Source organism: Spea bombifrons, chromosome 1, assembly GCF_027358695.1.
Source record: "Spea bombifrons isolate aSpeBom1 chromosome 1, aSpeBom1.2.pri, whole genome shotgun sequence".
NCBI classification, from domain to species: Eukaryota; Metazoa; Chordata; class Amphibia; order Anura; family Pelobatidae; genus Spea; species Spea bombifrons.
Genome location: NC_071087.1, coordinates 78,200,004 through 78,223,646, shown reverse-complemented (window position 1 = coordinate 78,223,646; position 23,643 = coordinate 78,200,004). Strand labels below are relative to the sequence as shown.

At 39.0% G+C, this 23,643-nt stretch overlaps 1 protein-coding gene and 1 long non-coding RNA gene across 2 annotated transcripts in view; both read left to right on the top strand.

Moving 5' to 3' along the window:
• LOC128492133 (uncharacterized) overlaps positions 1–23,643 on the top strand; it is a 137,398-nt gene that overhangs the window by 82,953 nt on the left and 30,802 nt on the right. The window lies entirely within an intron of this gene.
• MED16 (mediator complex subunit 16) lies at positions 74–7,172 on the top strand. The gene is made up of 15 exons (XM_053464516.1): positions 74–113; positions 311–489; positions 1,587–1,694; positions 1,835–2,004; positions 2,186–2,617; positions 2,854–2,959; positions 3,081–3,236; positions 4,155–4,363; positions 4,680–4,886; positions 5,013–5,223; positions 5,305–5,438; positions 5,725–5,917; positions 6,317–6,530; positions 6,642–6,725; positions 6,938–7,172. The coding sequence occupies exons 2-15, from the start codon at positions 354–356 to the stop codon at positions 7,062–7,064; spliced, it is 2,487 nt and encodes an 828-aa protein (XP_053320491.1). The 5' UTR covers positions 74–113; positions 311–353; the 3' UTR covers positions 7,065–7,172.

Here is a 23,643-nt window from a genome sequence, read left to right as displayed (position 1 = left end):
GCAATACACGTTACCGTACCAATGCATGTCGGGAAAGTCAGCTATGCAAATTATTCATGAGATCATCAGAGTGCGCCGTGGTGGTTCGTGTGAGACGCAGACTAGTTGTGGTTGTATATGTTAGTATTTCCCCCTTCCTAATTATCGGTTGATCCTTCGTTTTCTTCGTGCTTCACTGTTTATTTTAAATGAATGTATATTGTTGTATCTCATTCATTAATCGTTCTATTGGATCGTAGCGAATGTTTAAATTGCACAGGAAGACATTCCTTCTGCAGTTCTTTACGTTCTCATTCATTTTTGCTTTCAGAAAACAGTCTTCATTACATAGTATTTTCTAAACTTCAGCCACAATGGATGTGGCATATATATGTGAATGGGACCGGAGACCTCGGGCCACTCATTGTCCATCCATCCCACTGGTGTGTGCCTGGTCTTGCAGAAACCTAATTGCATTTACCTCTGATCAGCGCAATGAGGAGGACAAAGGTAACCCGTTTTATAAATGTCCTAAAATCTTAGTCATGGCCATGATGGGGGTGACCTTGTTAATTACTACTACCTGGACTACCTTTTTATGTAATGCCATTTAATTCTAAAATTCTTTTACTTAGTCTTTTGTGTCATTGTGTCTAATACCCTTTTCTGAAAGGAAAGTGTTGTGCCTTTTTATATGCATTTTTTTCTGTTGGGCAAAGTTGCCCACAGCTTTACTGTAGCGTGAAAATTTGGGGTCCTAACTAGAATATTTTGTATGTTTCGTAATTACTGTGATATGTAAGGAGGGTTATAAAACCAAATATTGTCTTAAAGAAAGAAAAAAAAAAAAAAAAAGGGTGAAAAACATAATTTCGAATAATTAAAAATTGTAAGAAAACACAAAATGATTTAGGGATACCCCAAGTAAAGCACTAGCCATGCCGCAGTGAACAAGTTGGGGAAAAATAAAGAAAAATAATAAAAATTGAAAAAGTTATAAAATAAAATAATTCAATATCTTGTACTCATTCCTGTGGGTGAAATAGATAATTTTCTTTATTGCGCACAGCCCAGAAATAATTTAAGGAAACAAAAACGTGTGTAAGGGAGCTTTTTGGCCATACACATGTGAATCTCAGGGGATGTTACTGCGTATGGTGTTTTTGTTACACTATGGCATTAGTGTAGAGTGTGTATGTCAGCATATAATGTCAGAGAGTGTATGTGTTACTGTAGTTTGTTAGTGTTTGTGAGCATAAGAGTGTTATGCGTGTGTCTGTTACTGTACGGTGTTAATGTATTCTAGTGTATGGCAAGGCTCGACAAGCCCTGGGCGTCAGGTTGGGTACTATATGAAAATCCAAGATCCTAGATCCAAGCCAAATTTGTCGAGCCCTGCGATTTGTATATATTTTAGGTTACAAATGTCATCTTCTGTAGCCAGCTCACATTTGTAAAATTTTAGATTTTTTTTGCAATTATCATGGTGGCTTTTGTGAAGCAGTCTTCCAGTTGCTACTTGCATCTTTCTGATGTACATAATAACATTTAAGTAATTCTGCACTTATAAATCAAACACCAGTGGGTTGTGGCTCATTTTATTTCAGATCTCACATACATGATTCACATCCTGGATACAGAACATCCTTGGGACATTTACTCTATCAACTCAGGCCATCAGGAGGTGATCACCAGCTTAGAGTGGGACCAATCTGGTAAGAAATTCAGCTACCCCTAGTTGGATGTAGTGTGTGGGGGGTGTTATTTAAACAAATGACTTAGTTTACAAGAAATGCATCATAGTGTGGTTGTCTTTAACTCTTCTTTTGTTCCCTGTTTTTCATTGGTACCTTAGGATCCCGTTTGCTTTCTGCTGATGCAGATGGACATATTAAGTGTTGGGGCATGACTGATCATTTGGCTAACAGCTGGCAGAGCCTGGTTGGTAGTGAAGTTGATGGGGACCCCATTGTGGCTTTGTCATGGTTGCATAATGGAGTTAAGCTTGCCCTACATGTTGAGAAGGTGAGTGGGGAGGCTCTATGGGTACCAGTACTAGCCAGTGTGAATTTCCATTTGGTCTTTCCCTCAAATGTCATGGCAATTATTTGTCACTTACTAAATGTCTCATCCTCACACATTGTCTGCATATTTTCCCCTTTTCTCCCCCCTACAGCCTCTTTTATATTTTTTCTTTCCTTTGCAGTCAGGTGTCTCCAGTTTTGGGGAGAAGTTCTCACGTGTAAAGTTTTCCCCATCACTTACACTATTTGGAGGGAAACCTATGGAAGGCTGGATTGCAGTGACTGTTAGTGGCCTTGTCACAGTATCTCTGCTAAAGCCCAATGGACAGGTGCTTACAGCCACAGAAAGCCTGTGTCGACTTCGTTGTCGTGTGGCGCTGGCTGATATTGCTTTCACTGGTGGTGGAAACATTGTTGTGGCCACTTGTGATGGGAGCAGCACATCCCCAGTGCAGTTCTATAAAGTGTGTGTTTCTGTCGTGAGCGAAAAGTGCAAAATTGACACAGAGATCCTGCCTTCGCTCTTCATGCGTTGTACTACAGATCCTGCACGCAAGGACAAGTTCCCAGCTGTAACTCATCTGAAATTCCTTGCCCGAGATATGTCTGAACAGGTCAGTAAGGGTACGAGGAAAAAGTCTCAAAAGATTTACCCAGCTGCAGAAATGAGCCTGGTTTCTCGATATCTTTTTGAACACTACGGTCATTGTAAGGGAAATGCGTGTAAATGTAAAGAGGGTGGTACAGACATAATAAATCTCAATTTAGAAGTGTAGCATTGGTCATTTTAGAATAATGTTTGTAATATCCCCATGGTGCAGATTGCCACAAATTCCCTTGCTTTTTGCAGGTTCTCCTTTGTGCCTCTAATCAGTGTTCCAGTGTAGCAGAGTGTTGGTCCTTGCGCAAAGAGGGTTTGCCCCTTAATAACATCTTTCAGCAGTTGTCCCCAGGAGGTAAGTAATTGGCCTTACCTGCCATATTACTGTCCAATGTCTGATTTCTGTGTCTCCTCTGTTGACAGAAGTGCCAATAGTTTATTTTTGTGACTCCCTGTCTACCCCTTGTCTCTTCTAGTAAGTGATAAGCAGCCAATGATCCTGAAATGGCGTATTTTGTCAGCTACCAATGAGCTGGAACGTGTGTCTGCTGTGGCACTTCCAAAGTTGCCTATCTCCCTCACCAACACTGACATTAAGGTGGCTAATGAGACCAAGTTCTACCCTGGGTTAGGTGAGTTATATATTATGCCGTATTATGTTCTCTGCCTTCTTTTCAGCACAAGCCTTTGAGTGCTCAAGAAAAACTATGTCCAAAAATAAAAAAGGTTAACTACCTAATATTTCATGGGCACAAAATATCTTCTATTATATTTTTTCATATAGAAATTACTAGACCTTTTTTTTCCCATCAACAGGATTACATGTGGATGCATAACTCGATGATCCTTGGTTTAATTACGCTTACATTACTGGTGTACTTCTACTACTACTACTGTCTTGGCAATTATAGTCTGCTAGAAAATGTTGATGTTTGAAGATGGTTGTGGTGTTTTAGAATAATCCAGATAGTTGTTGTCAATGACTATGTTGTCCAGCTAACTATTTTTAGCGCTTAATTGTTTACCTATAGTTCTGGTTTCTGTCTTAAGGTATATAACGGGTCCATTGAAATATATTTCTCATATGTACTCTGCAGGATCTACAGTATAACTAGAAATGTAAAAAAACACAGGAAAAAAAGTTCTGAAGACTTTGTTTTACTTTTCACAATTACTTGGCGCGTTATTTTGCTGGTATCTATTTGTAAAAATAGTAGAACATATATTGTCCTAATTAAGTTTAACCATAGCCTTATATTATTAAAGAACATCTTTTCATTATACTATCCAAAAACAGTAATTCAGAATATATTTTAGTGGCTTATATCTGAAACACCCCTACAGAGTTCATGAAATGAAATCTCAGTTGTAGTTTTGGAAGAGAATACGCAGTCACATATTGCATGATTAACTAGCAGATCAATATAATTATAAAGCCCAAAATAGATGACTCAAAATAAACTTGGAGAAAAGGTTTGTGTTGAATTAAAACGTTTACATTTTATTTTTATTTTGTTACTGTAAATTATTGTATTACTGCATGTCCTTAGGCTTGGCGCTGGCTTTCCATGATGGCAACGTGCATATTGTACACAGACTGTCTCTGCAGACAATGGCAGTCTTATTTGGCTCCTCCATGCGGCCATCTGAGGAGCCTAGCCTGAAACGCCAGCGTTCACCCACCCCTTGTGTTCACTTTAAAGCTTTGCAAATGTCTTGGACTTCATTGGCTTTGGTTGGACTGGACACCCAAGGAAAGGTAAGTGGAGAAAAGCAACTGCCTATTGAGTAGTTATGACTTTAGTTCAAAATGCCACTTGTGACACAGCAGATTGGTAGATGTAATTAACAATACTGATGGCAGTATAAAACATACCTGAAGCTCGGGACGCTTGCAGCCCCGTATGTTATGTTGCATTTTGAGACATACAGAGACATGCATTTAATGTCATAAAACTCAAGTATATACAAAGTATTTGTAGGCTTTGTTGTAAATCCACAGAAGGTCACAGAAAAATATAATGCTGTTGGCTTTATATACATTTGGGTAATTTTCCGGACCTTAATCTTCCTAGTTAAGCATGCTTCGAGTCTCCCCCTCAATGGGACACCCTCTGGATATGACCACCTCTCTGCGTCACTTGCTTTTCCTCTTGGAATACTGTATGGTCACTGGATACGACTGGTGGGACATCCTGCTCCACGTTCAGCCAAGTATGGTGCACAATCTTGTAGAAAAGTTGCATGAGGAGTACACCCGGCAGAATGCAGCCCTTCAACAGGTGAGATGTCAGTGGCTATTATTTACAATGTTTTGACCACTGAGGGTCACAAAGTTAGAAAACATTCTATGTAGTGGAAAAGGGCTTTCCATGTAAGCAATAATTTCCCTATATTTTGGTTTTCAGGTCCTCTCCACTAGAATCCTTGCAATGAAAGCATCCCTCTGCAAGCTTTCCCCAAGTACTGTTACTAGAGTGTGTGACTACCATGCCAAGCTCTTCCTCATATCCATCAGTTGCACCTTAAAATCCTTGCTCCGTCCCCACTTTCTAAACACACCTGACAAAAGTCCTGGGGATCGGCTCACTGAGATCTGCAACAAATTCACAGATGTTGGTGAGTTCGTGCCCTGTATTTTTTTTATGGTTAGGTTGAACTAGTTTTAGGGTTGGTCTAAGTAATGTTTTCTTTTCTCAGATATTGACAAAGTGATGATTAATTTGAAGACTGAAGAGTTTGTGCTGGATATGCCGACACTTCAGTCCCTGCAGCAGTTAATTCAGTGGATTGGCGACTTTGTACTGTATCTGCTTGCCAGCCTTCCAAACCAGGTATCAAAATCTGTAACCTATTTATTCCCGAAACACTGCTGGATTGCCCCATGGGGAAGTTATCAGAATATGTGTAGGGATACCCACCCTGCTGGACAGACTCCTGCACAGCACTTCTCAATGAGTTATCTTAACAATCTTTTGTTTAATGCTACTCTCTAACTTCATTTAGCAAATGCTAGGTTACTAGTACATTTTGTCCACCAAATTGCTTAAACTCTATTGCTTGCAAATATGTGTATCCTAGATACATTTGTGTTGGTACCAATCCTTTTTTGTATCATAGGGCTCCTCAGTTCGACCTGGACAAAGTTTCCTCCGTGATGGTAGCTCCCTGGGTACTTTACGGGAAATGATGGTGATGATCCGAATTTGGGGTCTTCTGAAACCCAGTTGTCTCCCTGTGTACACGGCTACATCAGATACACAGGACAGCATGTCCCTGCTCTTTCGCCTACTCACCCGTCTTTGGTTGTGCTGTAAGTGTTATCTGCCAGGGAAAAACTACTTGGCACAAAGTATTGACTGTAGTACAAAATAACTTTTATAGAAATGTCACTCATTGTGTCTAGACATGTAACCGAACCGAACATGCATCGACTTTCAGTAGCATTTTCTATGTTGCGTCTAGGTTCCCACCAGTTAAAATAATTAGGCAGTTTATTGAGAGTGGTCACGGCTGTACCTACAGCTAACCCATGTAAAGAATAAATAAATCATCAATTCAAGACCCCAAAGAACTAGTTTGGAACTTCCCCTTACCAGTTAGGCTGCTGAAACTACAACCTAGTTGAAAGTAAGGTTCTAAAACTGTTGTACATATTAGGATAAGTACGTACACTAGAGTTTACATGTAATTTGTACCACCTCTTCTTTAGGCCGTGATGAGTCTCACCCATGTGAGCCAGATGAGGCATTGATTGATGAGTGCTGCCTGCTTCCTAGCCAGCTTCTCATACCCACCATGGACTGGCTTCCTCTTGGGAATGGACTGATCAGCAGGTTACAAAGCAAGCTTCCACTGCGTCTGCAGTTTGGGAAACCTCCTGGAGCACCCAGCCATGCCTCGGTTCAATACGATGCCTACACACGGTAAGCTCATCCTGTCTTTGAATTGCAGAATATTCTTTTAGGCACTTGTGTTCTGGATGTGTCTAACTACTTCGTGTTGTGGTGTGTGTAACCTGTTGTATCAACCTACAGATCACCTACTCAGCCAAAAATTGACCACCTGAGACGCCTTCACTTGGGGACATTCCCTACAGAACCATGCAAGTCCTGTACTCGGTAAGAATGGATCACAAACTGCTTTTGTTAACAAGCTAAGGATTTGTGAGACATTGGAATGGGTAGCGCCTAGGTAAATTACTTTTTGGGGTTTTGGGTTTATCATATCACTGGGGGTTTGAGGAAATTTTAAATGAAAAACAAAAATATTGGTTGAACATAGTGTGTCCTTAAAATGAATTGTCTTCTGGTTTCTCTCCATCTCTTTTCAGTTGTGGGTGTGTTACTATGCTTAAATCCCCAAACAAGGCCACAGCTGTGAAACAGTGGGAGCAACGGTGGATTAAGACTTGTCTTTGTGGTGGATTATGGAGAAAGATGCCCCATACCTACTCATGACTGCCAAACAACTTAGATCATTATTTACTTAATGAGTAAGAAAGTCTGGAGGGTAGAGGGAATCGTCCCTAGTGACTCCCGCGCCTACATGTGGAGGCAAACGGAAGATGCAGACAATTTTCCTCACACATTTGAATGTATTGTGTAATCCCCCATATATTGGGCACGTTTTGACCACCAAGGTCACATACACGGATACGGTTTGTATTGGAAAAATGGTTAATGGAAAAGTTAATATTATATTTCCAGTGGCTTCGAAGTAAGTGACAATCTTGCTCATGTTCATATTATGCATCCCTGCATTTTTTTTTTTAATTTATTTAGTTTAACCAAGGAAACTTACATAGGATCTTTATACTGAATAGGTATCAAATTGTTTAAAATGTCCATTATCCTAAAACCTGCAAAAATAAAACAAATACATTTTGAAGGTGTTGCTGATTTAGTTTGGGCGCTGTATTGGTTTTCGGATTCCATTAATGTATCTTCTCTGGAATCTACTGATTTGACTTGTATGTATGGTACAAATGATCCTTCTGCTCATATTTTGCACACAGCAACTTTAACTTGCCAGCTTTTAGTGTCTGTGTAAAAAAAGTGAGAAAAACCAGTATAGGGAATAGGATAGTGAATGGTAGGAATAATCAACCTTAATGGCTTTCCTTGTGTATCTGGAACCACAGCTGCAACCCTTAAGCAACACTCTCCGGGTGTTGAAGTAATACAGCAAAAAGTCCACTAGGGGGCGCTCGTGTGTTCCATTCAATGAAAAATAAAACAGAGAAAAAATATATAGTGTAGGAGTAAAACAGTGTATAATGCCCTGCGTATCGCAGATTTCCCACTCACAGTGTGTTGATGGGGTTCAGTGCGTCGTAGAGATGGCCTTGAGGTCCATATACAGGGATATATACCGAGGAAACAAACCAGAAAAGAATCCAATAGTGTATTATGTATATAGCGCTAGATACGCAACAAGTGGAGATATACTTACACTTAAATAAGTGTCAAGATGCCCGTAATTTCTGGCGATGATCTGGTCACATCCGTGTATTCTTCTGGTTTGAGGGGTCCAATAGTTGGATACCAATGTGTGTGTGGTGTATAGAAACCGCCACTATCCACATAGAAGGTATGTAAAAAGAAATATTTATTCTTAATTAGCAGCCAGCTGGATCCATCTCAGCTGCAGCTTTAAAAAGTTTTTTAAAATAACATAAAAAGTACTGGTACAAATAAAAATACTGATACAAATAAAAAATATATCATAAAAGTCCTTAAAAAAAGTCACTCTACGCGTTTCGCCGTGTGCGGCTTCATCAGGAGTATTTTCTTCTCGTATGTGGAGGTCTTTTTAAATGTGCAGCACCATCTGTTGTGGCGTCTGACGTCAGTCCAGTAATTGCTTCCGGATTCCATTCGTTTGTCTGCCTGTAGAGGTCACTGTCTTCAGCATAACAGATGTCTGCCTGTAGAGGTCACTGTCTTCAGCATAACAGATGTCCCGGTTGGAAGTTTCGTTTCACCATAAAATTAAGGTAAGTGAAAATAATGTTTGTCTCAATCATACTAATAGATTTTTTCGTTTTTTTAGGTTAGAAGGTCACTAGAAGACAGGGCAGATTTATCAGAACAAGAAGAGAAATGGAAAGAGCCGTCACCGTGTAGAATGTGTATTCTCCCTGGCCTGCTTGCCGGTGTATAGATCAGAGACGGGGGGAGGAGGGGAGGGGGACATGGGTCTCTGCAAGAATGTCTGACAACATTTATGGCTTCCAGAGGACGTGGGCAGAAGAACTCTTTAAGGGGTTACAGCCAGAGTACTGGATGTGCTGCTGATAAGGTGAATCATGTGGATCATAAAAAAATTTTTTGTAGATAAATAGAAAATCAAGTAAAGTAAGGTTAAATAGAAATGAAATGAATATCTTGTTGTATAATCATCCAAATCATGTTGGTGGGAAAATCTTTTCAATGAGTGTAATGAAATGGAATAATGCAATTAAATAAATAGCTGATTCTATTGTTATGTTATAGTATGATCTATATTTTGTGAATACATCCATGATGAATGTTAATAAAACCAATAAAATACTCTTTGAAGAACCTCTTCAAAGAGTATTTTATTGGTTTTATTAACATTCATCATGGATGTATTCACAAAATATAGATCATACTATAACATAACAATAGAATCAGCTATTTATTTATTTGCATTATTCCATTTCATTACACTCATTGAAAAGATTTTCCCACCAACATGATTTGGATGATTATACAACAAGATATTCATTTCATTTCTATTTAACCTTACTTTACTTGATTTTCTATTTATCTACAAAAAATTTTTTTATGATCCACATGATTCACCTTATCAGCAGCACATCCAGTACTCTGGCTGTAACCCCTTAAAGAGTTCTTCTGCCCACGTCCTCTGGAAGCCATAAATGTTGTCAGACATTCTTGCAGAGACCCATGTCCCCCTCCCCTCCTCCCCCCGTCTCTGATCTATACACCGGCAAGCAGGCCAGGGAGAATACACATTCTACACGGTGACGGCTCTTTCCATTTCTCTTCTTGTTCTGATAAATCTGCCCTGTCTTCTAGTGACCTTCTAACCTAAAAAAACGAAAAAATCTATTAGTATGATTGAGACAAACATTATTTTCACTTACCTTAATTTTATGGTGAAACGAAACTTCCAACCGGGACATCTGTTATGCTGAAGACAGTGACCTCTACAGGCAGACATCTGTTATGCTGAAGACAGTGACCTCTACAGGCAGACAAACGAATGGAATCCGGAAGCAATTACTGGACTGACGTCAGACGCCACAACAGATGGTGCTGCACATTTAAAAAGACCTCCACATACGAGAAGAAAATACTCCTGATGAAGCCGCACACGGCGAAACGCGTAGAGTGACTTTTTTTAAGGACTTTTATGATATATTTTTTATTTGTATCAGTATTTTTATTTGTACCAGTACTTTTTATGTTATTTTAAAAAACTTTTTAAAGCTGCAGCTGAGATGGATCCAGCTGGCTGCTAATTAAGAATAAATATTTCTTTTTACATACCTTCTATGTGGATAGTGGCGGTTTCTATACACCACACACACATTGGTATCCAACTATTGGACCCCTCAAACCAGAAGAATACACGGATGTGACCAGATCATCGCCAGAAATTACGGGCATCTTGACACTTATTTAAGTGTAAGTATATCTCCACTTGTTGCGTATCTAGCGCTATATACATAATACACTATTGGATTCTTTTCTGGTTTGTTTCCTCGGTATATATCCCTGTATATGGACCTCAAGGCCATCTCTACGACGCACTGAACCCCATCAACACACTGTGAGTGGGAAATCTGCGATACGCAGGGCATTATACACTGTTTTACTCCTACACTATATATTTTTTCTCTGTTTTATTTTTCATTGAATGGAACACACGAGCGCCCCCTAGTGGACTTTTTACTTTCAGCTTTTAGTGTCTACAAGGTTGGATGCTTGTGTACTGTGTACCTACACCCCTGAGTTTACCATTTTTATATCTGTAAAGATGTAAAGTTACATAATCTTTTGAGACATCAGAGGTCTTCTCTTCAGATGCAATCTGAATTGTGAGTCAATGTCAGCAAGTACATGTCTGTAGAATTTTATATATTGTAATGCTTACCATGCCTTTTCCAGTTTTAGGTTTACTTGCTTGAGATTTGTTAAGGCCTTGTTAATTTCGTGATTATTTTACAATATTTTAGGCTTTATTTAAAGGCAAATAGGAAATAAGTAAAATCCTGACTGTCTTTTAAATCCTGCTTCATTCAATACATGGATAATTGCGTAGCAGTCATGTATCACATGACTGTATTCCAGAGAAAACAATTTTTGCATTCACGTGTCTGTAAACTGAAGGTAGTTGGACTGTTTATTATTATGTAAATATATTTTGTGGAGATTTCTGTACAAAAGAATAAAATTGTTTTTTAAATGCATGCGTTTTCTAAATGTTTATTCCTTCTCAACTGTTCAGTAAGGACTTTTTTAGGGTACATATTATAAAGGCAGACTTTAGAGACAATGTTTAGTAAAATCTTGCTTATATGCAAAAATCTAATTGTGTGTACAAGTTAAGCACTATACAACTAGGCACATACTACCGGGAGCGCACGTGTACACACACACACACACACACACACACAGACACCCCCCTCATCGGCGTGATCGAATATCCCATCAGGGGTCTACACAGACCCAGCTGGGGATATCCTGTCCTCCATGGACAGAAGGGAATGCCCGATCAGGCATTTCAAACTGTAACAGTTTTCCAGCGTTCATGCCGTAAACTGTTACAGGTGCACATCGGAGTGATTGGATATCCCAGCAGGGTCTAGATAGACCCTGCAAGGTATATCCTGTCCTCCCGTGAACTTTCGGGTGACGTCAGCACTGATGTGACCCGGAAGGGAATGCCTGATCGCGCAATCAGGCATTCTAATTGTAACGGCTTTCTAGCGCCCGGTCAGAAAGCTGTTACAGCTTTTTTGGACTTACCGGTACGTCCATAGGGGACTGAAGGGGTTAATAAAAACTATGATTGCGAAAAATGCATTTCTTGTTTTTTATTTGCTTTTTATTTGACAACCTGCCGCCAGTTATGCTCATCTGATGCCTTATATATGCCTTATGCCCCCCTATATGCCACTGCTGATGTCACCCGGAAGGTCATCGGAGGGCTGGATATTCCCTGCAGGGTCTGTCTAGAACCTGCTGGGATATCCGATCGCTCCGATGATGCACTGATCACGGACACTGTGAACCCCATGCAAGTCTGTGGAGATCACAGTGTGATCGGTGCAGGGAGGAGAGTGAGAAAATCCCATCATACCTAATGTAAAAATTTTACAGCTTTGAAAAATATAATGTATACCTTTTATAGTATGTTCCCTATAAGTGCTGGGAAAGTATGGAAATTCTATATAAATGAGGTATTTCTGAAATCAGGAAACCTGAATTGATAAATTTGGAGGGTATTTTCTGTCACTTTTTTCTGTCACTTTTTTCTGTCACTATTTTCTGTCAATTTTGTGAGGATTCAAAGGGGAAAATATATATATATATTGTGACAAAAGCTGTGGTAAAGTGATAGATGGCAGGTATATTAGACCAGCCTTGGTCAATAGTAGCCTGCTCCAACAGCACTAATTGCTGTTTTGATCCAGTCCAGAGCCTGCATTCTGGACAGGAGCTCCACAGGTGTGGACTAAGTAGCAGCTCAGCTGTGGCTGATTAATTAGCAGGCAGAAGGTAAAAGGGATTGAGCCTGATTCAGACGAAAAAGCCACTGTTATGCCAGCTAGGAGAGCTGATGAACTGAGGGGTGGTTTCTCTCTGCAAAGCTGTATTGATGGTAACTTGTGACCTGTTTTGTCCTAAGCAAGTGCTAAAGCAAAAGACTGTTATTCTACTTATAACTGCTGCTGTTTATTCCTCTAAAATAAACATTGAAGCTGAGCTGGATGTGTCCTGGACTTCATTTACCCTAGAAGACTGTGGTTACAGCCAAGATCCTTGACAAAAATCCCAAGGAAAAGGGAGGCCTTGTCAGATATTTTATGCTAGAAAACATGTATTCTATATATTCTGTATTTACATGAGCACAAAATGGAGTCAGAGCCATTTTATTTTATTTAATCATATAATGATTATTTCTTTTTGTCCTTGTTCCCTCTATAATTGAGAACAAAGGAGTATTCATGTATAATGATGTTTCAGCGTATATATGATCCAATTAATGTTATCTTCCATGAGAAAGTTAAGGAGTAGACACTGCATATCCTTAGGAATGTAAATTGGAATGGGGGATACGTCGTAAGACCACCAAAACCTAATTTACTACCTAGGAGGCAACATCTGGAGATATGGGTGACTACAAAGACCTGATTTACTATATAGGAGGTAACATCTAAAGATAAGGGTGACCATGAATGAATTCCTAACACATATGTAATGGTCTTAAGTTATTTCTTAGACCAGAGCGTCTCTCGCAGGTAAATTAAGAAATTACAAGGATGTAAATATGAGTAGAAGTCCTAATTATAATGGGTAAAACCCACCGTTATGATTGGAGAATTCCAATCAAGAGGTGGAGGCTATGATAATAAGCTCTGTCTTTAAAAGCTTATGTCTTTAATAATTTAGGGACTCGCCTTAAAAAAAAAAAGGGGCTCACCTGAGAAACGCACTCTGAAACAGACAGACCCTGACGGACTCATTTAATTTACCCCAAAGAATTGGAATCTCAAGATCCTGGCACCATAATCTTACTCTTAGAATTACTTTGAGTCCCAACCTATATAACTTTTAGTAAGTTATATTTCTTTCCACTTAATTTCTTGCCACTGAACCTGGATTAACTTCTACAAGGACCAGTTGGACAACAGCAACAAGTGGTGGTAAATATAATTTTATTATTCTAAATAGTGGTGAATTTTGTCTTCTTCATATAGAATTCCCTGTTTCTGGGAAGTAGTATATTGCATTATTGTATGTGACGGCTTGTGAGACTGCAGCTTATAACCCGTGATAATAACAATAATGAAAAGGTATTTTTACCTGTAGATGAAGTTTGACATTATTTGCATCTATTAGGAATTTCACTAAACACTCTTAGACATTATTAAATTATTTTTAATTGTCATATTAGTTAAACTAATATAATAGAGTTAGTGATCTGATCTTTTTATTACCGCCCTGATTATCATTTTTGGTTGCTGAGTGGGATGGAAATTAATTGTGTGTGTTAGACTCATAAAGTATTAATTCATATTGATAACTTTCGATAATATACCGTATTTGGAGATACTGCAATTTGACATGTTTAAGAACTTTGTATTTTGTATTCTGCACTGTGTGACTTATATATAGATTTTATAAATTGTATTCACAATAAATAATATTTTTGATTGATTATCTTCGTGATATATATCTAATTTGAATTATAATTTTCGGCGATCTGAAAGGATTTAGGATCGGAGATAAAATATAGGGTATCTCCTTAAATTTATATTGTGGATGTGGTACTACAATATTTGGTAGCGTCGTTATTTTGCGTGTGTGATAAAATATTGGTTTTACCTATTTTGTCTCATTAATATCCCTAACATACTTGGAGGCACTGCTGAGATATTTCACGTAAAAGAATAATTCAAATTATTGATATACGGTAGTTGTTGTCATTTTCGGTTGTTTCACATAGTATATTTTTGGTACTGTGTATTGCATACTGATCAGTGCATAAAACATGTCTGTATCTAGCAAATCGAGTGCTACTTCTGATGAAGATGTTTTGATGTATAAAGCACAAATGCTGGTACATGTTAATAACATTAAACAGGATATTATGAGAGGTTATCATAAAAATATGAAAATCAAAGAGACTTATGGAGAGTGGCTCCAATCCCTTAAGGATGAAGTACAAATGACCCTAATAAATGAATGGTCTGAAGGATCACCCTTGGTTGGAAATTTGAATGCTATTGTTCAAACATCTGATTTAAAGGAGAGAGAAGGGTTAATCTTATCATCCTGGCCCTATTTCTTTGTATTGGCTTCTCGGTTGTTGCGAGATCGTGAAACTAGAGAAAAAGAAGTGTCTAGTCTCCAAAAAGAAGTGTCTAGTCTCCAGAAAGAGGTGAATGCTTCTAAAGCAGCCCTGGATCAGTTAAATGATACCCAGGCGGAGTACAAACAGTTGAGACTAAAGTTTGATGATTTGACTGATAAGCATTTGGCACTTCATGGCCAGTACTTTGATGCTAAGAGCAGGGTAACTGATTGTCAGTATGATCTTGTTAATTGTCGTGGGGAGATACGAGAACTCCAAGCCAAATTGTCTAACCAGGATAGTGTGCAAATGCCTAAGCTATCTTTGTATGGTGAAGGTGATGAAGGGGTTAAAACCCACACCACCGTAACAGAGTCTGCTGTTCTGAGTGTAAGTAAGCAATTACAAACTCTACAAGAACAGGTTAATCAGGTGGCTTCTGTCCAATCACAGCGGAATCAGAAGGTTAAATGTTCTGATACACGCGATTCCTCTGACTCTGATGAGAATCAGAGTAGTGATGAAAGTGATTGTGAATCTTCCGTTTATTCAGAAGGTGTTTCAGGTGAACCCTCTGTGATGTTACAAGGTGCCAATACGGCCAGAACACACAGATCAGACGGGCGCTCCCGTAACTTTAAAGGAGTGGTAAAGGGTACTAAGAAATTACCCGTACCTGTCTATGATGCCCCTAAGGTAATTAAATTCCTTAAGGAGACTGTTGCTGAATTTTCTAAAAAAGGCGCAGCTAATATTGCTGACCATTTAGAATCATTTGAAAGGGCAATGCAGTTTTTGGGAATGGATGATGATATCCACAAGAAGCACTATGTGTCGTGGACTTTTTCAAGTCATCACAGACATTACTTTGAAGGTTTACAAAGTATGCGAACCCTTTCTTGGTCTAAAATGAAATATGAGATTAAGATTGAGTTTGGACAGTATAAAACTGTCTCAGCTGCTAAGAAGGCTGTGTATAATCTGAAATGTAGGCCTCACCAAAGTCCTAGAGAGTTTTTAACTGTTCTAAAGAACGCTTATTCTCTTACAGAACGTAAGCCCAGATATGATTCTCGAGAATTCCGAGATCTTTTCTTCTATGCAATGCCTTCTCCAATTCGGACAATTCTTGCTAGAGATTATGATAGCGATTGCCCGTTAGATTGGCTTGTTAATGAGTGCATGACGCTGTATACAGTATTGCATGCCAATGATGATTTGCCTGATAAAAAGAGTCAGAAATTTCATGGACAAGAGGTGGCAGAAACCCAAGCCCATCTGGGATTAGAATCTCAGAAAAAGAGAAGCTATGCTGAGGTGGTTAAATCCTCAAAACCTCAGAAACAGGAATCGGCTACAGCCTCACCTGTTGTCAGGCCTAAAACTCCCAATGTGGAATCCCAGGATAACAAAGGAAAAAGTCCTACTGCCAAAAAGAATCCACAGTGGAGGAAGGGTAATTCCCAGTGGAATAAAAACCCTCAGGCAAGGAGGAAATTTTACAGGACTAATAGGGACAGATCCAGTCAGTCTGAGTCTGATAACTCCCAACAGCCTCAGCCAAATAACCCCAAACCTAACAGACAGTACAGGAATGGGAAAAACAATTTTCGTCATCATGTCAATCAAATGAGTGACCAAATGAAATTGTTAACGGAGCAAATGACTAAATTAAGTCAAACTATGGCTACAGCGACCACCAATCCTTTTTTAGGGGCAGGTCCTGCCACAATGCCAGCTCCCCCGCAATAGATCATAACGAAGTTAAAGCCGATGTGGCAATACAGGGATGGTTATCAGATGATATAATTCCTAACCCTGTTTTACTTGCAGATCCTCATCATGTATCAGATGATTATGTTAATAATGATGGTAAAACCTATGTGGTCCCTCCACTTTTGGCTAGGGGGGACGTGTCTGTAACTTTGTCTTCTATATTGCAGCCAGACCAAATGAGTCCACAAGCTAACTTGTCTTTAAAAGCACCTAGTTCCCAGGAACCGGCTCTGAAGGAGTTAACCGATGAGATGCCGACCGCTAGTAACAGCTTGAATGCTCAAGACATTCCTGAGAAGGAAGAACTAGTGGGTAAGAGTGTGCACACATCAGTAAAGGTTGGAACTACTGCCGTGACAGGTAACGTATGGAAGACAAGTGATATGCTGACACATTCTAAATTCTTATGTGAACTAGAAGAATATGAAGGAAGATATTATGTCTCTGTAAATGTACAGGATTCATTACCACAACCCTTCATGGGGTTAATTGACACTGGGTCACAGGCAACTATATTGTCAAATGTGTACTTTCAGAAGGTAATGGACTTAGCAACAGAAAAGCCGAAGCTAAGAGACTTTCCAAATACTCTACTGAGTGTTGGAGGTAATTCCCTTCATGTCGTAGGTTCTACCTGGCTAAAGTTTACCATAGGTAATAAGACCTTGAGACACCCGGTAATAGTGGTAACTCTCCCCTATGACCGATTGATTCTGGGTATAGATATACTCAGAAGACTTAATGTAATCATAGATTGTGTGAATGGGATTATATGGTCACAAACCAAAGTACCCATTCCATATGATAAGTCTCATCAGCAATCCAGGCGTAATTGCCATGTGATTGAGGAAAGGCCGGACTCAATTGAAATTTATTTTAGGAATAGTCAGTCATCTGATGTTACTGTTTTGCAGGTTAATGATTTTATTTCCCCTGCAGATGATCATTCCATAAACGTTCAACCAGAGAGGATCCGAAATGTATCTCTGGAAGGCGATGTTTTAACCATTTCTCTTCACAGGAATTATGTGGAATCTGTGGAATCAGCAGGTCATGTTCAATTCCTTGACAAACTTGAAAGGGTTAATAACAATTTATTTTTTCCTGTTCAAGTGAATGATCTAGGGAGAAGTAAGAATGCCAAGCTAAACTTGGAGATTGAAAACAGCTATATCAGCAAAAGTCTGTTAAAACAGATCGCTAATCCTAAAATGATCCGGTATCTTTCTCCCCAAGACAGGTGGATCCATAATCTGGATGGCGAATCGGATAGCCATAATATTATTGCAAAATGTTTATTATCCATTTCTATCGGAAATAAGACAGCCAAACATTTGTTTCTGGTGTTGGATGAACCTCGTTACCAGATTTATGTGGGCAATGATATTATACATCGCTTTGCTATGAATTTGGATCTGATTAATTCTAATCTTTGGACCAGGTTAAAAGGCGATCCTTGTGAATTTCAGGATGAAGATGAAGCACTGAAATCGGCACAGTTATTGCCATATGCAGTCAGTGTTCAAGTTCCTGAAGATGTAACCATTCCACAAGGGAGCAGTAACTTTCTTCTACCCATACAGGTTAAGAAAGGCCAGAGATTGAGAAATCCTAATGCATTTATCTGTTTATCCAACCGGATGCAGCAGCTCGGTGTCATGGTAACACCTACACCAATGGTAAATATTCATGGAAACCCTATTTATGTTGTTATAAACAACATTGCACCTCATAATATTACCTTATCCAAAGGTACTGTTGTAGGTTTGGCATTGGATTCAGAATATTATACTTTTGGATTTCAAAATCATGTTATAGGTCTCATTCCTGAAGAATATCTGACAGAAGAACAAATAGTGGAACAAACGTTTAATTCTATTCCAGAAGGTTTATTCACTATCCAATCTGTTTATCCTTTCAGTATAGGTGAAGGTTCGTGCAGGATTGAAGAATCCTCCATCGTCTTTGACCACCTAATTGATGAACAAGAATATCATGACCAAAAGAAAATCAATCTACCTCGAGAGGATCTAACCTCTAAACTTGAGGAATCCTTTGAAATAGGTCAACCTGAAGTTTTTCCTGGATTTCAGGAAAGGGTGGAAGAACAGATATCCATGGCTGATGCTTGCGCTAATGACAGTGAACGTCAACAGCTAAGGGAAATCCTAATGGAGTTCCAAGAGATCTTTGCCAAAGATTCTTATGATTGCGGTTTTACTAACCTTCATGTCGCTAGGATCCAGACTGATCCCGATCTTCCACCCGTATGTATCAAGCAATATAGACTACCTTTAGCGTCCTATGATGCGCTACAGGATATCATTCGGAATTTAAAGGACTGAGGTATTATCCGTTCTGTACACAGTTCGTATAATAATCCCATCCTAGGAATTCTGAAGCCTAATGGTCAATGGCGTTTGTGTGCTGATTTAAGACAGCTAAATAAACGTGTGTATATGTCTGGATGGCCTGTACCCTACATAGACCAATACTTGGTACAAATGCAAGGATCCAAAATATTCACTGCCCTAGATTGTGCCCAGGGATACTGGACTATTCCGGTACACAAGGAGGACCAATACAAGTTGGCCTTTACATTTGGAAAACAGCAGTATACTTGGACCCGGATGCCTTTTGGTTACATAAATTCTGGTCATGAATTTGCTGGATTCATGCATAAAGTTATGCCTGGTGCATTTGAAAGGGGAACCTTGGCCTACGTGGATGATATTTTACTCAAAAGTACTTCTTTTGATAAACATATTCTGGAGATCCGACATGTTCTTAATCAATTAAGAGAGGCAGGAGTTAAACTCTCATTGCAGAAAGCCCAATGGTGTCGTACCAAAGTCAACTTCCTTGGACACGAGGTAACTTCTGAAGGATTAAGTCCACAGAAGAAGAAAGTTGAAGCTGTTCTGAATGCTAAAACTCCTACCAATGTCAAAGAATTAAGATCGTTCTTAGGAATGATTAATTATTCCCGTAAGTTTATTGACAACTATGCAGAAATAACAAAACCTCTTTTACAGCTGCTTAAGAAAGATGTAAGATGGAACTGGGGGGAAGCCCAGGACAAAGCCATAGCTGAGCTGAGGAGAAAACTCACTCAGGCACCCTGTTTGGCATATCCGGAGGGAGGTAAGCCTTTCTATCTGGAAACAGGATTTACTAACTTAAGCATAAGTGCGGTTTTGTATCAAAAACAGGACAATCTGAACAAGGTCATCGCATATGCAAGCAAAACCTTGTCACCGGTTGAAATGAAATTCAACAACTGTGAGAAAGCTTTATTGTCTACGGTATGGGCATTACAGAATTTTCGGAGCTATATCCACGGCGAGAAGATTATTGTAGAAACTGCTCACCAACCTCTACAATATTTGCAGAGCGACAGGATACGAGACGGTAATCTTTCTAACAGTAGAATTACTGCATGGACTTTATTCTTACAGGGATGGCCGTTAGAAGTCCGTTATAATCAAAACAAGAGGAATGTAGTTGCCCAAGGACTAGCAGATCTACATGATTGTGCTGCTCTACCTCTGGATGATAACTCTACCGGAGATGATTTCCTAGAGGAACAATTACTTTCTCCGTATAAAGCTTATGACGAGGAATATTGTCGACCACTATCATGTAGATGGTTGTTCATATCATATCACTGTTGATAATGAACGAAAATTGGTTGCAGGTATTGGAATCACCTGGACAGGTGATTATCCAAAGATATCTGTAGGATACAGCATTGGTCCTAAAAGCAGTCAGATAGCTGAACTTTGTGCCGTATATAAAACCATTCAAATGGCAATTGAATATGGTGTTAAAGAATTTGTTATCATAACCGATTCTAACTACGTGCGCAACAGTTTTGTCGAGTATCTGCCTAGCTGGAAACGTAACCAAATGCTGAGAAGTAACAATAAACCTGTGAAACATGGTAAGCTGTTTTGTAAGATTGATGAATTGGTAATCAAACATGGTTCGACCATTTACTGGAAGAAAACCAAAGGCCATTCTAAGATACAAAATATCGATAAAGAAGGTAATGATTTGGCTGATTCATTAGCAAAACAGGCAGCCATCAATGGAGAACTTTTTGACATTGATGATCTTACTGGATCAATTCAGATTGAAGCCATAACTAGACAGCAAGCTAGAAATGAAGTGGACCTTAATACTGCACAATGGAGTCAAGAATTTCCCAATGAGGATCTGATCACTAGTCAAAAGAACGATCCCGTTATTGGTCGATTTTATGAATATATTAAAGATCCTATTGCCAATCCTATCACTGATGATGATTGTAAGGATAATGAAGACTTGCGAATCTTGATGAGATATAAAGTCCAATTCAACTTGATGGATGGATTGCTGATCAGAACATCCAAACATGGCATACAACAATGGGTAGTTCCTACCACCTTTAGAGGTCTAATGTTGCAACACGCACATGATGCACCTACTTCTGGTCATCGTGGGGATAAGATTACCTACGAAATATTGCGTGATTATGCCTATTGGCCACATATGCTAAGAGATGTGCAAACTTATTGTCGAGGATGATTGATTTGTCCGCAATTCCAACCTCATGCTCCAACTCATCGTGCACCACTTCAAAAACGAGGAATGTCTCTACCTTGGTCTGACATACAAATCGATTTCATAGGACCTGTAACTAGATCCTCAAGAGGTAACAAGTATATGTTAACTGTTACATGTATGTTCACCAAATGGGTAGAATGTATTCCATGCAGAGAGAACACTAGTTCTGTATGTGCAGCATTACTAATTAATCATGTATTTTCCAGATTTGGCCTTCCTCAGAGAATCGAGTCAGATCGTGGAAGTCATTTCACAAGTGAAGTGATGACAAAAATGTGGAAAATCCTAGGTGTGAAACGCAAGTTACATATCGCCTACCGTGCAGCTTCTAGCGGAGGGGTAGAGCGTTATAACCAGTCCATAGTAAATATACTCAAAAAGTATGTGAAAGAATCTGGCAAGGACTGGGATGTTAAATTGCCTTTAGTTCTAATGGCTATTAGAGCTACACCTAGTACTGCTACTAAGATGTCACCTTTTGAATCGATGACAGGCAGGAAGATGGTTTTACCACAACATTTGCTATATCGTACATCTGATCATAATTTGATCAACGCTGCAACAACCCATCAGTATGTTGAAAATCTACGTAAACATCTTCAACATGCATTTGCTTTTGCACAAAAGAATCTAGGAAAAGCAGCGATCAGTGCTAAAACCTACTATGATCTGAAGACTACTAAGAAAGAATATGAAATCTCCGACCAAGTTTATCTGTATAACTTTGCACGAAACCAAGTGAAGGAAAAGAAGTTTCTACCTTCTTGGAAGGGTCCATATGTCATAATTGACAAGATTTCACCAGTAGCCTATAAGATCAAGATTCCTAAAGATGGTGATTTTGTTGAAAAATGGGTTCACATTAACCAGTTGCGTGTTTGTCATCCTAGATCTCAGTTAAGAATTATAGATAATGATTCGGAAATAGAAGACTGAACACCTGTGTGGAATCAGAATATCCAAGTCAACAATGTGGTATTGTATACAACTTGACATGTGGTTATGTTATGTGATAATGTATATCCATATCATTGATTTCCATACCATCCAGCAACTATTTTAAGATTGATAGGTAGATTGGATAGCTATGTTTTAATGTCAAGTGATATTACAAGTACGTATACTCATACTATTCTTCTTTTTGAATATTAAGACAAGGATTCAAGTCCTGAAAGATGTCCAAGAAGGATGTGGCGATCATCTGGATCGTATTACTCCTGTGTCACGAGATGCGGATGGAACCGATCGCAGAGCCTGGACCATCCTCTGGCATCATGATCCAAGAGACTCCTGGATTCATCCTTACAGAAAAGAGGATCCTAACACAACGTGTGTTTGTCAGCTTAGACCCGAAGATCTCCATCGAAAAACAGTACAACGTTTCATCGATGCAGCTCCCTAAATTAAAGGCCTGGTACCAGATGCATCTTGAAAGAGCACAAAGACGCGTTCAAGAAATTTTGGAACAAGCCAGGAAGCCGTTTGTATCGAGCTCCATCACAATGAATCATCGAGCTAAAAGATTCCTTGTTGCCTTAATTGTCGCCTTGGTATGTACAGCCATAGGTGCAGTCGTTGCAACCGGTATGTCTGCCGCAAACTCTGTTTCTGTTCAAACTTTGGAGAACGAAATTCGAGGCTTAAAAAGAGAAATCAATGCTATTCATCGGGAAATGGAACGACAACGAGAGTATTTAGTCGATTTAATGGTTATGGTAAATGATACCATTGTAACCACAAATATGCATTCCAAATTAATCTCTCACTCCATTAATCTGCACCAAAGTCATGAACAATTCAAACGTGAACTTTTGTTTATGCACGACCCGATAATATTCCACACAAATTCATTTTTGGATGAAGTGCAATCTGGAATGACTGATTTAACCAGAGGACACAATTCTTTATATTTTGTTTCAGAGACATCGTTCGTAAAATGATTACTGAAATGAATGTCAATACAGAAAGTTTTCATTAATGACTTCTCTTACAGGAGCAAAGGTGTTCCAATCTGTGCATTATACCCCTGCAAGTCCCATGTCGGACAATATGATTTGAAGTCGTTAATACGTATCTGACGCTTGTTTAGATCATTCTAAAGCAAACTGGATTTTGCTTTGTCATAATCTAAAGGGGGGATTATGTCAGATATTTTATGCTAGAAAACATGTATTCTATATATTCTGTATTTACATGAGCACAAAATGGAGTCAGAGCCATTTTATTTAATCATATAATGATTATTTCTTTTTGTCCTTGTTCCCTCTATAATTGAGAACAAAGGAGTATTCATGTATAATGATGTTTCAGCGTATATATGATCCAATTAATGTTATCTTCCATGAGAAAGTTAAGGAGTACACACTGCATATCCTTAGGAATGTAAATTGGAATGGGGGATACGTCGTAAGACCACCAAAACCTAATTTACTACCTAGGAGGCAACATCTGGAGATATGGGTGACTACAAAGACCTGATTTACTATATAGGAGGTAACATCTAAAGATAAGGGTGACCATGAATGAATTCCTAACACATATGTAATGGTCTTAAGTTATTTCTTAGACCAGAGCGTCTCT